Source organism: Schistocerca gregaria, chromosome 4, assembly GCF_023897955.1.
Source record: "Schistocerca gregaria isolate iqSchGreg1 chromosome 4, iqSchGreg1.2, whole genome shotgun sequence".
NCBI classification, from domain to species: domain Eukaryota; kingdom Metazoa; phylum Arthropoda; class Insecta; order Orthoptera; family Acrididae; genus Schistocerca; species Schistocerca gregaria.
This window is the reverse complement of record NC_064923.1, coordinates 723,578,846-723,595,808: the sequence shown is the minus strand read 5'-3', so window position 1 is coordinate 723,595,808 and position 16,963 is coordinate 723,578,846. Positions and strand designations below refer to the sequence as shown.

Sequence of the window (16,963 nt, the reverse complement as noted above, 5' to 3'; positions counted from 1 at the left end):
GGCGAGGAACTAATAAATAGGATGGAAACTTCAAAATTATTGCGTGTCATATCGATGATAATTTAAACTGGAAAAAGCACATTTTTTGAACTCCTGTAACAACGCAGCTGGGCCACATTTGCACTTAGAATCATTGCACACACAAATCAGTAAGCTGACATATTTTTGCCATTCAGTAATGTCTTATGAACCAATGTTCTAGGATAACTCATCTTTCAGAAAGAAAGCCTTCATTGTTTAAAAAAGTTATGTAAGAATAATATGTGGTGCTCACCAACCATCATCTGTTAGGCGCTACGCGGGATTAGCCGAGCGGTCTAACGCGCTGCAGCCAGGATCTGTGCGGCTAGTCCCGGCGGAGGTTCGAGTCCTCCCTCGGGCATGGGTGTGTGTGTTTGTCCTTAGGACAATTTAGGTTAAATAGTGTGTAAACTTAGGGACTGATGGCCTTAGCAGTTAAGTCCCACAAGATTTCACACACATTTGATCATCATCTTGTAGGCATCTGTTTAAGAGTTGCGCATTCGGAGTAATGCTTCAACGAATATTTATTCCCACATGAAGATTGCTATGAATAATCCGCTGCAGTTCAAAAGGAACAATGGCGTACATAAATACAACATCAGACGGAAAAATTACATTCATTACTCCACATTAAGGGGAGCACAATGTTGCAACTTAAATTTTTGATACCTTACTCAGTGACGGAAAGTATCTGAAGTACAGCAGAGTAAAATTTAAAAACAAATTTATAAGGTTTGTCCTTGTCAATTAGTCCTATCCCGTAGAAGACTTTCTGTTAGTGTAATGTGTAAAAGGTGGTGGGTAGGAGCCGGCTGGTGTGGCCGTGCGCTTCTAGGCGCTTCAGTCTGGAACCGCGTGACCACTACGGTCGCAGGTTCGAATCCTGCCTCGGACATGGATGTGTGTGATGTCCTTAGGTTAGTTAGGTTAAAGCAGTTCTAAGTTCTAGGGGATAGATGTTAAGTCCCACAGTGCTCAGAGCTTTTTTTTTGTGGATAGGAATTTCCACATCATTACAATTTATGATGCAAATGAGCCGTCGTACATGAAACTAACTAACGTAGACCAGTACACTCTTACATGCTTAAAGTATGAAGCGTTGGTCGTTGTTAATGACCCTGCCATCGTTAACTGGTAATCGCTTACGGATTCCTGTTCTTCTTTTGCTAGGCATTATGCCGTCTAACACGGGGTCCGCTGTACTCATGATTACGAAAATTCATTTCATTTAACTTACAAATGACCGTAAGGGCGTCCCCACACCGACCTGGTCCATAGTGACAGGGTGTGGCCGCGCGGTTAGAGGCGCCATGCACGGACTGGGCGGCCCCTCCCGCCGGAGGTTCGAGTCCTTCCTCGGGCATGGGTGTGTGTGATGTCCTTAGCATAAGTTAGTTTATGTAGTGTGTAGGTCTAGGGACCGATGACCTTAGCAGTTTGGTCCCTCAGGAATTCATACACATTTGAACATTTTGACAGGGTGTGTAGGGGACGATGGAACTTCAGCATTTATTAACAGGAACACGTTACTCTCGGCCGTTTTCGAGAAAATTTGAGTTTGAACATTTTAGTTGTATGGCCGCTAGTATTCATGGACTCCGCAGCCGAGTGAGCGAGCGCTTAGTTTCATAAGCGTGAGGTCTTTGGGTTGAATCTCAGTGGCGGTACTTTTTTTCATCCCCATGTAATTCTAAAAACTGAGTCGAGTGGTAGACCACGAAACTATCTGAAGACCGAGAACCGTTAATGTATGTTAACACAGTTTTGCAGCAGACATAACGAAAAAAAAAGAACACATGAAAAATTCGGCGTTCATTACAAGTGCTGTATGTCGTAAGTATAATTGTTTTCCATGTTTACATTGTCAGTATCGTCCTAATTCGTACTGTGCTCCATATTATACCTGTCACAAATGTAGATATAATAATATAAATCAAATGAATAAATATTGATTTCATTTAAAGTTCTTGTGTAACCCCTTCTCTTATTTCCAAGCCACTTCCGAAATTTTTTGCTTATTTTTCAGGATAACGATTATGAAAATAATAAAGGAAACATTAAATATTGGTAATTTGGATAGTCGTAATAAATCTGTTTTAGAATTACGTGGGAAAAAAGTGCTGGCAGGTACATTCAACCGAAACACCTTGTATCTTAGAATGTAAACGCTTGTGTAGTCGGCTGCAGACTCCTTGAGAAGTAGCGGTCACATATACAATATGTAAGATTTTCTCAAGACCGGTTGAGAGTTGCGTCTCCCTGTTCAAATGTGTTTAAGCCCTAGTTATGACCTACACATCCTGTCAACATGAAACAAGACTGTACGGTCCCTTCGTTAGAGGGCTGTTACCCTTCGTGTCGCCGCTTTGTTCTGTATATGATCGTATTACAGTTGTTCGGCCATCGAATTTTCTGAGGCGGAGACTGGGGGCCAGTCCAGCACTTCCCTAAACGAGCGTGAGAAACCGTCTGAAAACCACACTGAAGCTGGCCGGTGCACCAGCCCACGGTCGTTAATCCTCCGGGCGAAGTCGTTCAGGTTCGGGCTCCCCTGCCAGTCTTGCAAGCTGCGAGTTACGCTGTGAGACCATGGATTCTTCGTCAGCACATTTGTGTCTCTGTGGTTTCGCAGTCTCGCCCCCCCCCCCCCCCCCCCCCATCCCACCTCCGAGTAAATCAGCGGTTTCACTTCCCGCCAGTTAAAATCGCTCTGCAACAGCACAATGTCGAGTTCGCCGTCCAGTGCCCCTGGTGGCACTCGAATGGCAATCAGCAGGCGCCGCGCGGCTCCCGTGGTTTCTCTGCCTCCCCCGAGACAACAGCCAGCAGACACGGCGGCGGAGGAAATCCTGCGCCGGGGAGGCCCCAGCCGGCCATTGCGGTTCCAGGCGAGCCTGCAACGCCGTGCTGTCCCCGCAGCTATCCGCAAGGCTTACCCCGTGCGTGGACAGTGCCAGAACGGTGTCCTAACGACGCCCAGTACGACTGTCCTTTCTCCGCTGCGGCGCCCGGTCGCTGCTGACCAAACAATGGGCAACGTCATACTGACAAATGAACTCTCAAACTGCCAAGTTCGTGGTAAATTTGCATCGAGTTTGTGATCATTGAAACGACACCCCTTACCTTCTCAACCCGTTACGTTTCGTTCCGTCTCGTCTTGTCCTTATGTATCTCCCCCCCCCCCCTCTTCCTACGGGCAATTTTATTCAACATCTTTCTGTAGAGCCCTTCGCGTAGATGGTTTACACTGATTTTATTATTTTGGTTCGGTTATTTCAACACGTATGTCAACTGTCTATAAGAGCCCTCAAAAATAATACGGGTTCTCCACATCGTCACAGCCGCTGAATCACTGAAGAAGTGACGGCAGCTAAGAGAGTTCAGAATAAGATCGCGGAAATGAGTATATTCGGACGAAACATTCTTGATAACAGTGTCACGTAGATGATACACATGCCGTAGTGCAAACAATACGCCGATGCTGATTTTTACCACACAAATGATTCAAGTGACATCTAATCGTATGGCACACAGAAACGGCTAACCTAAAAACGATCCAATAGAAATTAGGAGGTTTTTTTACGAATTTGCTAATTCAAAACAGCTAACACTCGCCTGTGGTCCCGGACTTCACATTCAGAGGAAACAAATAAGTGTAGAATAAAATCATACGCAGTTATCAGCCCTAACAAAAATAAGTGCCGATTTGCATTGACGCTGGAAATTTAGACACATTACCGTGATTAGCTAGTTCGGGAGCCAAACAGTGTGTGTGTGTGTGTGTGTGTGTGTGTGTGTGTGTGTGTGTGTGACCGGAAAAGTCATGTGAAACCACTTAGTTTACTGTTTTCAGAATTAGGAGCATAGGACGACGTTAAATCACCTGTCACATGATTACAGATTCTAACGTATCCGCGTAGAAGACTGCTCAAAAATAGTTCGTTAGACACGTTTTCGCCATACGAAAGCTTCTATTCACGATATCATCTCGGTTTATTTCCATCATGTGATATCAATCTGAATGTCATCACGAGAAGATGGAATAGGAACAGAGAAAGCAGAAAAAATAAAATCGTGTATCCACCACTAAAAAGCTGCTAGCAGAACAATCGGATTTCCCCCGCAACTGCCTGAGATGTCTTGTTCCTATCCTTGACACAGATTAGTGGATGGACTCTAGGAACTAGGATTAACGGAGTACATCGAGAAAGTTTAAGGAAGAGAACCACGTTTTGTATTACCGAGAAATACGGGAGAGAGTGTCACGGACAGGTACAAGATTTGGGATGGACATCATTAGAACAAAACCTTTTCAGGTTGCGGCGGGATCTTCACACAAAATTTCAATCACGAACTTCCTATTCCGAGTGCGAAAATGTTTTCTTGGCGCTGACCTACATACGGAGAAACTATCATCATAATAAAATAAAGCAGAGTTCGCACAGAAACACATACCTGTTGGTTTTTCCGCGCTCTGTTCGAAAGTGGAAAAATTGTGAAATATTACAAAGGTGGTCCGATAAACATTCTGCTACGCACTTAAGTGTGATCTGCTGACCACCCATCTAGATGCAGATGCAGAACTTATTACACAGTAAGATGATGCACAGTCCTGCCATACTCTGTGCGCGAGGATAAAGGTAAAGTGTGAGATGGTTTCGACGCAAAAGTGAACTATTGAGGAAACTACTGCACCACACATTTGAAATGTCTTTTGCGGTCCACGAGATAACAATAAACAATGTTAATTATAATCTGTCTTGATTGCAAAAATGTTTATTCACATGACCGGTTTCGGTTCCTCTAGAACCATCTTCAGATCTGCAATTTCGGTTACATATGACGCAGCAAATGAAGGTTGCTGTGTGTGGACGGGTTACTCCTGTAACCGAAGTTGTAGATCTGAAGATGGTTCTACAGGAACCGAAACAGATCATGTGGATTAAATTTTTGCCATCAAGACGGACTGTATCAACCGCCGATTGCTTTGGAACCGCATTTGCTAACTATTCGTGTTCTGTTACAGTGCGTGCCATCGAGGAAGATGCAGGCATTCTCGCTGACTACGAAACTGACCGCAGGAGAAAGCTTTTGCTTTTACACGGACCTAGAATATACTCTATGGAAAACTGAAGTTATCAAGGATAAAACACAGGAAGCGAAACGAATTGAGGAAAGCTGATAAGGGAATGAGGCAAGGTTGTAGTCTATCTGCTGTATGCAGGGCAACCAGTAAAAGAAACTAAAGAAAATATTTTGAAAATGAACTTTAAGGCAGAGGAGAAGAAATAAAGCTTTGAGGTTTGCCGATGTCACCTTGAAAAGGCGTTGTAGGATGATTATCAGTACAAGCAAAACAATTCCCATCGTTTGGAATGGAAATAAGTCATGTAACGTTGGGTGAATTAAATTACAAACTGAGACATTGCAGTACACGGGTTTTGCTACCTGGATAGCACAATAACTGAAAATAGCGGAAGTAAAGAAACATAAAATGCCGACTAACAATAGAAAGAAAAGGCTTCTATGGAAAATAAAAAGACACTAATGTTGAATATCACATTAAGTGACAGTAAATACGATTTATAACACAGCCGACCTGTATGCGCTATATGGAAGTCATACCTAAACGCTAATCAAGAAGAGAATAGCTTTGAAATATGCTGCTAATGAAACATGCTGAAAGTTAGCCTGGTACATCGGATGATAAAAAGGAGGTACTGTTTTGCATTGTGGGAGGAAAGAGTATTATGGTGAAACTAAACTAAGGATGATAGGACACATCTTGACTCATCAAGAAATATTGAATTTTTAATGGTTGTGTGTGTGTGTGTGTGTGTGTGTGTGTGTGTGTGTGTGTGTGCACTCGCGCGCGAACTCGGGTAAATTCCACACACTGGGAGTAAACGTATTTCATTAAAGGTCACAGCCAGTTTGAAAAATTATGTTGGCTGCTACATTAATTTCATCAAATTAAATGTTCAGCTCTTTTAGTTTTATATTAAATGCGGCGCAGGAAGCGCCATTAACATACGCAACGGCGCAACACTGCGAATCAAAGCGGCACCAAATAACGTCAACAGGCGACGACCTTCTGATCAGTGGTGAAGGTGCCGTTAATATCGCGCAGAATTCAGACTCGTGACGTCATAACCCACCTTTGCCTTTTACGTACATGACTAGACCGAAATAATTCAACATCCGCATTCGGGATCCTTCTGCAACTGAAACAGATCGAGGATAGATAAACGTACAAAATACAGTTACATTCTGTAAGCGAATTAAGTCAGCGGTGTCTCCATGAACACAGTTCGAATTTATTTGGAGTTTAGAGGGTATCAGACAACCAGAAAGCTGTAAGCATGGAACCAGGAGAAGTTAGGAATTGGCTTTTAGAAATTAGTGCGTTTAAATTCAGGACCCAAGTAAAGCGTACCCTTGTGACTGCGAATCGTGTTAGTAATGCGACTGCGTTAGTTTCGGCCGTTATGTGAGTTTACGAATTTTACCTTTAGTGTATCTCCATACGGCGAAGAGTTCTGAAATGAAGAAGAATTATAAATTTAATATTTATCTCAACCGAAGAAAGAAATCAAATAACCGAAAACTTTGAAATGAATTCACCATCACTATTCCCTTGTGCTACCTATCACCAGTACCTTCTACCTCCCCCCTGCCCCCCCCCCCCCCTCTCTCTCTCTCTCTCTCTCTCTCTCTCTCTCACACACACACACACACACACACACACACACACTAAGGATTCACATTGCGTAAATAAGCTTCCTGGAGTGCTGTTAAACTTCACCGCCTAACACGTGCGCAGTGCAATGGAAGGCGTGTGTCTGTGCCACTAGATCAAGCCCCCTGTAGGGCAATATTAAATTTTGCGAGGGGAAAAACAAAAGGGTACGATTGTGTTTTGGTCACGAAACTGAACTGTTTTCAAAAGATCAGTAATATTATCACTGTTTCGAAAGACTGTAATACTGATTACTTGAATTACTAATAATGTCACACAATATAGTGGAGGTAACGGTTTGTGAAACATCTGTATGAAAATCATTATCGTCACGTAGCTCAACCATTATACATATACTTTGAACCATTCTTCTATGACAGCAAAATTGAGACATAAAATCACATAAGTGTAGATATCCCGTGAATATACTTCCTCCGAGTTGTACACCTAATTCTCGTAACTGACCTGAAATTGCTTCCTCATCCGGAACAAATAAACGAACTAATTACCAGCACAACACAACAGTAACAATGCCCTACATTTCTATAAGACTCACCCAATATTATATTACAATCATCATCATCATTATTATAACTTATTATTCTTATTATTTATTTATTTACAACATGCTCCATTACAATGTTTGCAATACAGCGTGTGTGTGTGTGTGTGTGTGTGTGTGTGTGTGTGTGTGTGTGTGGAGTGGAATGTAATGTTCGTGTTGGATGATGATGATGATGATGATGGTGGTGGTGGTGGTGGTGGTGGTGGTGGTGGTGGTGGGAGAAGCGAGAGGGTGAAACCTTGTGACGATACATAGCCTGCCAGCCTGGGTAGCCGAGCAGATGTAGCCGCTACAGTCTGCAACCGCGCTGCCACTACGGACGCAGGTTCGGATCCTGCCTCGGGCATAGATGTGTGTGATGTCTTTAGGTTGGTTAGGTTTAAGTAGTTCTAAGTTCTAGGGGACTGATGACCTCAGAAGTTAAGTCCCATAGTGCTCAGAGCCAATTGAATCGATACATAGCCTACTCGAATAGCACAGCCCCCCCAAGCTTAACGTCCCCATTCGACGGACCGATCACCACCATCACAGTGTCACATGTTCTCATTTCATGAGACACATAAAAGAGGTTTGGTATTTGAACCAGGACATCGGTGAATAAGTCTGGTGATAAGGAACTTCACACCTCCCTTGCCCTTGGCGACCAAATACTGGCAGCGAAAATTCTTTCCACTACCAGGATTCGAACCCGCTTACCCCCGCGTCGAGCGCCACTGCACAAACGCGCGTTAGCGACCTCGGCCACTAAGGCGGGTATTGTTATTAACTTGGTTGATTTTAAATGGGGGTGACGGGCGTAGGTCCAGCAAGTGTCGCTGGGGAGAGTGGGTGCAGTGCAAGTATGTTTTGTAACGTGTCTCTACCCTAATTATGAATAGTTAGCTTTGTTTTCTCAGGATGATTTGTGGGTAGTACCTGCAATGAACTGAGAATTATATCATCTTCCTATAAAAAAATAAGTTATAACAAATAACACTGCCCCGCTGGCTCATTAGTTCGTGGTTTAATAAAACACCTGCAAAAACTAAATATAATTTATCTTTCATCATCTTAAAAATAAAGTATTTCGAAAAAAAATTCATTTTCACTCTACAGTTTCGTTAGCCACTACTGCTGACGGATATAGGGAGAGGGGTGAAAGGGGGGTAGCTAATATCTGATCGCACTAAGGGGTTAATAGTCTCAGAAGGATTTGGGAAACATAACATTAGATCAAGCAGAAGAAGACAGACACTAAGATACAGCGCTCGTACTTTTGTAAATTCCATTTTACAACAGGTAACAAGTTAATACATAGTTGAGACTTTTGTGATCTGCTTGTAGCTGTCATATGAATTTAAGTGGACTGGATGAGTTGTTAGGCTGCTTAGACCGTTTTTTTTTTTCCTGCTTATGATTCAAATATAGCTCTGAGAACTATGGGACTTAACTACTGAGGTCACCAGTCCCCTAGAAATTAGAACTACTTAAACCTAACTAACGTAAGGACATCACACACACCCATGCCCGAGGCAGGATTCGAACCTGCGACCGTAGCGGCCGCGTGGTTCCAGACTGAAGCGCCTAGAACCGCTCGGCCACTGCGGCCGGCTTTCCTGCTTAGGAACAGCCCACAGCCAACAGATACAATATTGTAGTTCCTCGATTTACTGCTCTCGCGTAACAACTGCTAGACAGAAGTTTCAACTGCGGAAGCCTATCGCTCACATTTTGATGAGAATCAGATAAAATCTCTGACACTACACTCGCTTCCTCTGCGTAAGTGAAAACCTAGAAATTTAATTAGAAATGACGAATTAGGAGTTTTTTCTGTATTCCATAGAGCGAGAGCGGAGAGTTATCGATATATTACTGCGAGCTACAAATTCAGTCTTGTATTTACACTCTTGAACATCTTTTGGAACACATTAATTGTTAATATACCACAGAGAAAAAGGTACATGCAAAATACGCCAATGCCTTTCAAATATCTCACATGTGTGAACAAAAAATTTCGCAGAATTCTATCGATTACGGTGTCGTGATAGTATCGAATAGTAAATCGATTTTCCCAGCAAATGCGTTGAGTATACGGCTATCAGATCTGCTGCTGGATCACACTGTGTAAATTCCACATAGTTTACTCTAAGCAGCTGCTCGTTGCAGCCGGTTCCTGCTGGGAGTTAGCTGCTTAGATAAAGCTGTCTAGCAGCTGCGACAAGGAAATATTGTGGAATTAACGTGACGTGTTCTGCCGACAGACCACACATGCATACATGCAGTACGTCGGCTGTAATAAATGTCTTGTACCCGTCCCTTCAAATCCAACCATCAGTATCTCTCAATGTGGCAAGTGTAAGTCAAAACACCGAACAATCTTTAAAAAAATTCACGGCACTGAGAAACAAAAGTGAATGAGTCGAAGTGGGAAAGAAGAGACAGTTTAACGAACGGCCCGTCGATTGTGAGGTCATAAAGAGACGGAGCTCAAGCAGACTGGACGGGGAAGGAGAAGTAAACATCTGGCTGCCTTAATTAACCCAAGTTTCTGGAACTCGCCTGAAGCTATTTTGAGACACTTCGGAAAATATAAATCTCGAAGGGAGAAGATTTGAACCACACCCGCTCTAAATGAGACTCCAGCGTCTTAATTACTTCACCACCTCGCTGTGTTTGAGACAATGCGCTGGAAAAATCTGTTACTATCGTATTGTAACAGACAAAATCGAAACGCAGAGGGAAATGAGACTACAAACGTAATATGTAGAGTTCTATTCTCTGGCGAAAAAGTCCTAGTTGACTAGAAACGAGAATTAACGTACTACCGGTTAAAAGTATTTACATCTCGAAGATGTTGGCGTCACAACGAATCTAACGAAGGACAATATGAGGAGTAAGTTAAATTCTGAGCTGGAATTAGATGACTGGAGTAACAGGGCATAGCACTATTAGCATTGTTCACTGCCTTAATGATTCACTCAAGAGTGTCACCTTGCGCGATGAGCATATGACGCGAATCACGACATTCTGCGCTTTCCTGCCAGTGGGACAGAGAATTAAGAAGTGCCTCTCATCTACAAGTCCACAGGCTGCTTTACCACGGGAAGTAATCAAACTCGCCCTCGTTGTCCATCAGACGCAGGTAGGCGAGGCCGCTGACAGCCAGGAGCAGGCTTTAGCAGCTGCGAACCAGTCTCAAGTAAATTATAATAACCGACGTCTGCGGCCGCACCTGCTGTGAGTTATTGAGGTCACCCAGGCGAGTGTCTACCAGCTCTATAAGCTTGCCAGCACTCAGTGGCGGCAACTGTGGTTCAGCTACCGTAGTAGTTTAGACAAAAACAAAACACTACACACATCTACAGATTCCAGGAGCGCAGTTAGTGAGTGAACATGCACCTCGAAGAATGTACCTAAAGACTGCCCTCAATTAGCAGCACACCAACACCGCCTTATCAGTCAAAAGTAGAGTCGCTTAAGAATATCCGCGATTTTCGATGATGCCGCATTTCCCTCAACAGAGCGCGAGGAAAATCTATGATACAGAACCCAAGAATGCACAACAGTGATGTGTATAAGATAGGTGTGTCTAACGTTTCCATGCATCAAATGTCCATCAGAATTGTATCTCGAGGTACCATACTAGAACATCCCGCACAGGCCTGTTTAGGGAACTAAGGATGTTAACTACTACTTCGTAAATATATTTAGACCTTAATGAAATTTGTCATTAAAAATCTCTTTCTTTTTTCAAACCAACAGATCAGTCCTTGGAATCAGTACTAGAAGTAAGTATAATCTTCAAAAACATTTAAAGTCATTTACTTTGATCCAGAAAGACGTCCATTACCAAGGAAAACACTTTTCAATAACTTTCCAGCAGTCACAATAAACTTTATTTGCAATTAAAGTCAAGTTTAACAGCAGCCTAAAGGGTGTATTGGTGGCCATTTCCTCTACTCAACTGACGAATTTCTTAATAGAACAAAGTGACGTGTATATGTCACTAACAATATCAAATAATGTGAATATTAGTATACTCTTTTCTGTACAATTTCAGTGCAGTAATGCGCCCAGTACAAATAAGTGCTGACAAATGACTTCTCTATTTCATGATGCATAGCTACAATAGCCTAAGAATTATCATATGTGCTTCAGTGTATTGAACGTTTGCACATTTGTTTTGATTTGTACATATTTATTGTGTATTCTTATTTCTCTACGTTGTACGTCCTGGAGCACCTTGAACGGAAAGTTCATCTAACGTAACCTAATCTACTATGGCCATTTCTTTTTCTGATACACTTTACCAACTCGCTTTCCCACCTGTGAACCACACCCTCGCTGGTCAGCGAACAAGGAGAACTGTCTTCATTGCACTTGATTCAGGTCTGGCAGCGCAAAGTTACTGTACTATGAGTTAACCTTTATGAGGAAGTCCATTGTACACCTCACCACCACAAAAAAGAATTCGAAAATCGCCTATATCCAATCCTGGAATAGGCTTCTGTGCACTCACTTGTTGATGCGGGAAGATTACATCAACCTACCGTGTCTGGCAGTTGACTTTAGGCGGAACAAAATGTTGGAATTATGTCCACTGTAAGGAGCTGAAAGAACGATATCTGTAGGGACACTAAAGGAGATACGCCCCTCCCGTAATTCAATGACGCCTCGAAATTTCGAAAGTTTTCATGCGTAATGTGGGTGTTCTGTATTTTGGAAAGGGTGTTAATGGGGCAAATTCCATACATAAAAATCCTCATCGATCAGAAGCACTCATAAAAAACCTGCTTGGAACACTACACAGTTTATTCTGATAGTACTTGTTTTGTCGTCTTGATTGTCCTCGCTGATACTGTAAATGGGAAATGCCAATGGACTCCTAGTGGCATACCAGCACAATTATTTTTTCTCTATCCATTATGTCAGAATCATAAGTAACTATCGCAATTGCAGTCTCCTGGCACATGTTGTTCACTGAACGCATACTTCTAAAGTGCGTCTAAAAATATTGTTTTCAAAAATCCATGGAAATACTACTCAGCCGTAGCTAATGGGACAGGGTTCAATAAATATTAACAATTAAGGAAACAGGTCATGCCAGTCCCAGGAGAAACTACAGAAACATCAGCTGACGTTAAGAGCTCCTTAAAAGGGTAGTCTTCCAGTTCGGTAACAAAAATAATTCCAGTGCCAGTAATATTTGAAGATGTGCTTAATTTTAATCGAATTCGGCCGTGAGTTAAATAAAGTTGGCCGCTTGCCTCAGGGTCGCAAGGAATAAGTAGCACGGCCACTGCGGGGTTAAAGGATGTGACAGAAGGAATGTTTTGTCTGTCTTCTGGTAACACACGGGTATGCGCGACTCCGACCGATCAGCTGCTATGGTATATCCTTCCCAACAGCAATAACACAGATTCGTGAATACGCGTTACAGAGACAGTCATCTTCAAATGCGATACAAATTTGTAGCAAAGAATATGAACTTAAATTAAGGGTATTGTAATATAGCATAAGGAGTCGAAGAAAAATGACATTCATAACATTTAGTACTCTTGAGATCGTGTCTCATATTGCATAATACATTTAAATATAAGTACAATTACTGTTATTAACCAATTATTCATCAGCTCACACAGACAATACAATCACAGTGTCACAATTTTGGGGCCGTGGAGGTGTGGGGCGGAGGGAGGGGGAGAGGCTGGTGGCAACAAACTGCAAAACAGAACAGTCGACACCAAGTGTTAAGAATGGTGTCGACTTTTAACGACCAGAACATTGGGAGCCGGCGGTCAACCTATCGCGCCCTTACTATACATAATCTACTGGGGGCTCATAACATAGTAATTTATATAAGTTACCAATTACTTATGAGATAGGCACGTGTGCGCTCTCACAATGTTAGTACCGGCTCTTGAACAAAAAAGTTTGGCGGTTATTGCTGTAAAGGATGATGTTAAGGTCACTATTTCTGCGATTTTTGTTATTTTAACAGCAATATTGGTATCTTCTTCTTTATGAAATAAAAATTTTGAATTTTCCGCCTTCTGGAAAATTTTCGTCGTCCGCTACTCACCACTACCACATTCGGACGTCACTTCTCTCATCCCTCAATCCTATTGTACGTATACCCAATTCTTTAAATAAGAAGCGTCGCAACATATACGCAAGCATCCGGCTGACTCAGCTACGAAGATGTTTCCTCACCTTTTCGACTACTTCTGCGACTCGTTTAAAGCTCAAAATTCTGTCTTAAAGAACAGAGATAAACACGCAACTCGCACTACGTCTCCGTGAGGCAGGCTGCATAAAGAGCAGGCGTCGTCTCTCGCTGCAACGGCTCTTTTCCTCTGAACAAGTTCGGTCACAATACTCAACATATTACGTAACACTATTACGCTCCATGAATTACCATCATTGACTTCTCATATAAATGGAAAGACAATTTTATGTGAGAAGCAAATATACAAACACACCTATCTGTATACAACTTTTACGATTGAAATTAGAAGACAAACAGTAAATGTGATATGACTGACGTGTGTGCCGCATAGTAAAATAAGAGCTTATGTTCGACTTCAACAAGGATTAGCACTTTGATAATGGTAGTTCGGCACTGAAAGTAATTTTGACTAAATGAATAACTTAAATGTGGGAGTGAAACAGTTATTTCCGGAGGTATGGCTTAGGTTTGACGATCATGGAAACTAATTTACTATATGGACTCTCATCAAACTCGATTGTAGCCGACGGATCTGTTATTACTTTGATAGTAACATTACGAAATTCTGACGGTTCCATCTCAAAGTTACAAGGCGGGGACAGAGTCACAAACTATGTAGACACTGGTTTTCGGGCTGTGTTCCCAGCAGGACATGGCTTCCGGCAACATCGTGATGTCCAGTTTCATACAACGAATGGTTTCCCTAGCAGGTAGACGAGGCATCTTCGTTCTTCTTGTGCCAACACTCGCCGCCGCGTTTTAATACTGCGGTGACATTTAGAGAAGAGATTCGGTCCTGTCAATAGTATGGGAAGAAAGACTAGGATTTGAGCTCCTGCCGACGACATGATTATTTTAATAGTTGGTGCAGAAGGAAATAGGTCACGTCCTTTTCGAGGAAATCACCCCGGCATTTACGTTTAGCGAATTAGGAAAACCACGGAAAACCTAATTCTGGATGCCGGTCCTCCCGAATAGAAGTCGAGAACTCGCCATTGCGCCACATCATCCGTCTCCCGTATCCATAGAGTGATTATTAATTCCTAAGCAAATACAGGCTTTCCTCGCGGCCTGAGGCACCCCTCCACTACTCTAACAATATTCATTGCTTTTGTATGTGTTTAATGGATATGTTCACGCCCTACGCAGCACTTGAAATCAGGAGAGGGAACAGTGAAACAGAGAGAGGAACAGGAATGGATGAATAGACCGACAGAGCGATAAGTGCTCGTTATGCATCCAATACGAGTAATACAGCGCTTACTGAAATAGTAACTGATACGAAATCATTCATATTCACGCGTCAGTTCGCAAAGCAATTCACCGCAAATTATATGATATATTCGAGCTACACCACCTTCAACTAATTGCAGCAATTTCATTTTTCAATGATATAACAAGGGGCACACGCTTAAAGCAATAATTATATCGTTCGATACGTGTGCAATATAAGTGCAAATATGAAATAGCTCGGTAATTTTTTCAAAACAGTGGCAAACACGAAACACTTTAAGTTCCATTCTGAAACACAAATATAACAGCATATGTCAGAGTGCATTCCGAACCCATGTCTGCTTATAGTTCAGTACTGTGCGAATAGGACGGTCATTCATCAGAAGACTGGCGGTTCTGTTATTGAAACGCGATGTGGAAGAATAAATGCACATTTGTGAATTTTTATTTTGAAACAGTTGCAGATATTAATACCTCGCTGATCAGGTATGTTTTAAATTAAAATATCAGATATTCGGGTTGTGGTTGTAGTCCATAAATTAACGCTAACTACTACTCTTCTGTAATTTCAGTATAAACCAACGTCAGCTTGAGTATAATGAGCAACTGCTTTCCTAAACGACAGTCTTCCTCTATGTACTTCAAAAGCAGTTTGCTTGTGGACGTCCCCCACGTTGGTTGAAATATGCAGTTTATGTTAATTATTTCAATTTGGCTACAGATTCAGTAGACCCCAAATAGATGCGTGCAGTACCTGTGAAGAACTTAAAGTCAAAATGAACTCTCCACCTTTGTCGCGAAATATTAAATTAGCAGCAGCAAGTGAACTAAGTACTGACATGCGCAGAAGTCGCAAATTTTATTCCTCTATGAAAGCATGCTCAGAATCTTGCCAGACCGATGATACAGTCTGTTTTGCCGTTGACTACATGCAAAATTTACCTCTGCCTCATATACCTGTACAGGAAATATTCTACCTAAGGCAGCTATGGGTGCATGTATTTACTATGCACAACCTCAAGGACAATAGTTCCACAGTATACATGTATCATGAGGGTCAGACCAAGAAAGGGGCCAATGAGGTGTGTAGATTCATATTGGACTACCTCATCAACAAGATTAAAGCAGGCACGAAGAAACTGCACTTTTAGTCTGATGTGTGTCCAGGCCAAAACAGGAATCATTCATTTGTTCGTTTCTGCATGGGTTTGGTCGAAGATAAAAAATTCGAGGAAATTGTTCACCGCTTCTCTATCAGGTGCCATTCCTTCCTGCCTTGTGATAACGATTTTGGTGTTTTCGAGAAAAAAATTAAGTGCTGCGACAGAATCTACATTCCAAAAAACTATTGTACAATCATTGCTAATGCAAAAAGGGATGTTATATCACAAATGGTAGAAGGAGCTGATATCATTGATGTAGACAGTTAGTGGCCTAAGCATTACAGAAAAACAACAGCAAGTGATGAATCAAAGGGAAGAACCTTCCTAGAAGCGTCATAGTGCAGTTTGCTCCCGCATCATTCTCAGATTTCCACTACTCTGCAGATCATTCTGGGAGAGTGGTCGCCCGTCCCCTCATTGGGACCGTTGTCCAGTACACATTCCATTTGCCTCAGCCTGGATTAAGAAATGCACCTCTTATGAACCAACTGAGAAGGGCCTATTAAGAAGGAAGAGTTCCAATCAAATCAACGAAATAAGACGATCTCAAGAAGGTTCATCGTTATGGCAGATTTCCGAGTCAAGTACAGCATTCTTTGATGAAATACTAGAACGGCCTTGTCAGTGAATATGCATTACCTAGTTTTCCTAACGGTATGACTTGTTATCCTAACAGTTTTGTTGTGCAATAAATGTGACTGTACAGCAGCTGTTTTATCAGTAATAGGGTTGTATTCCGCCAAAGAAAATAAAAAAAATTCCGTGTGTAGTATGAAAAAATAACATTTATTTCATTTATGTTCCCTTTTATTTTCATACTTCATATGCACATATTCATTTGGAAATAAAGGGAATAAACAAAGATTATTAATGTTATTGCTCGCTTACAGGTTTTGTTCGTTCCGTGTTGAAAGGAGCAAAGACCAGTTACGTAAGATACGTATTTTGTCAATAAAAGCGTTAGTAACATCCGCAACAGAACAATTTCGGCTTTTTTGTAACGGCGTGTGTGTGTACTTTGCACGTACAAA

At 42.0% G+C, this 16,963-nt stretch overlaps 1 protein-coding gene across 6 annotated transcripts in view; it reads right to left on the bottom strand.

Moving 5' to 3' along the window:
- The window catches only part of LOC126268155 (uncharacterized), a 694,665-nt gene that overhangs the window by 284,438 nt on the left and 393,264 nt on the right, over positions 1 to 16,963 (bottom strand). For 3 of the 6 annotated variants that reach the window (XM_049973701.1, XM_049973702.1, XM_049973704.1), the window contains exon 4: positions 6,534 to 6,563. The exons of the other annotated variants lie outside the window; for them this stretch is intronic. In XM_049973701.1, coding sequence (XP_049829658.1) covers positions 6,534 to 6,563 — 30 coding nt within the window. The remainder of the gene's footprint in view (positions 1 to 6,533; positions 6,564 to 16,963) is intronic. 6 annotated transcript variants of the gene reach the window in all.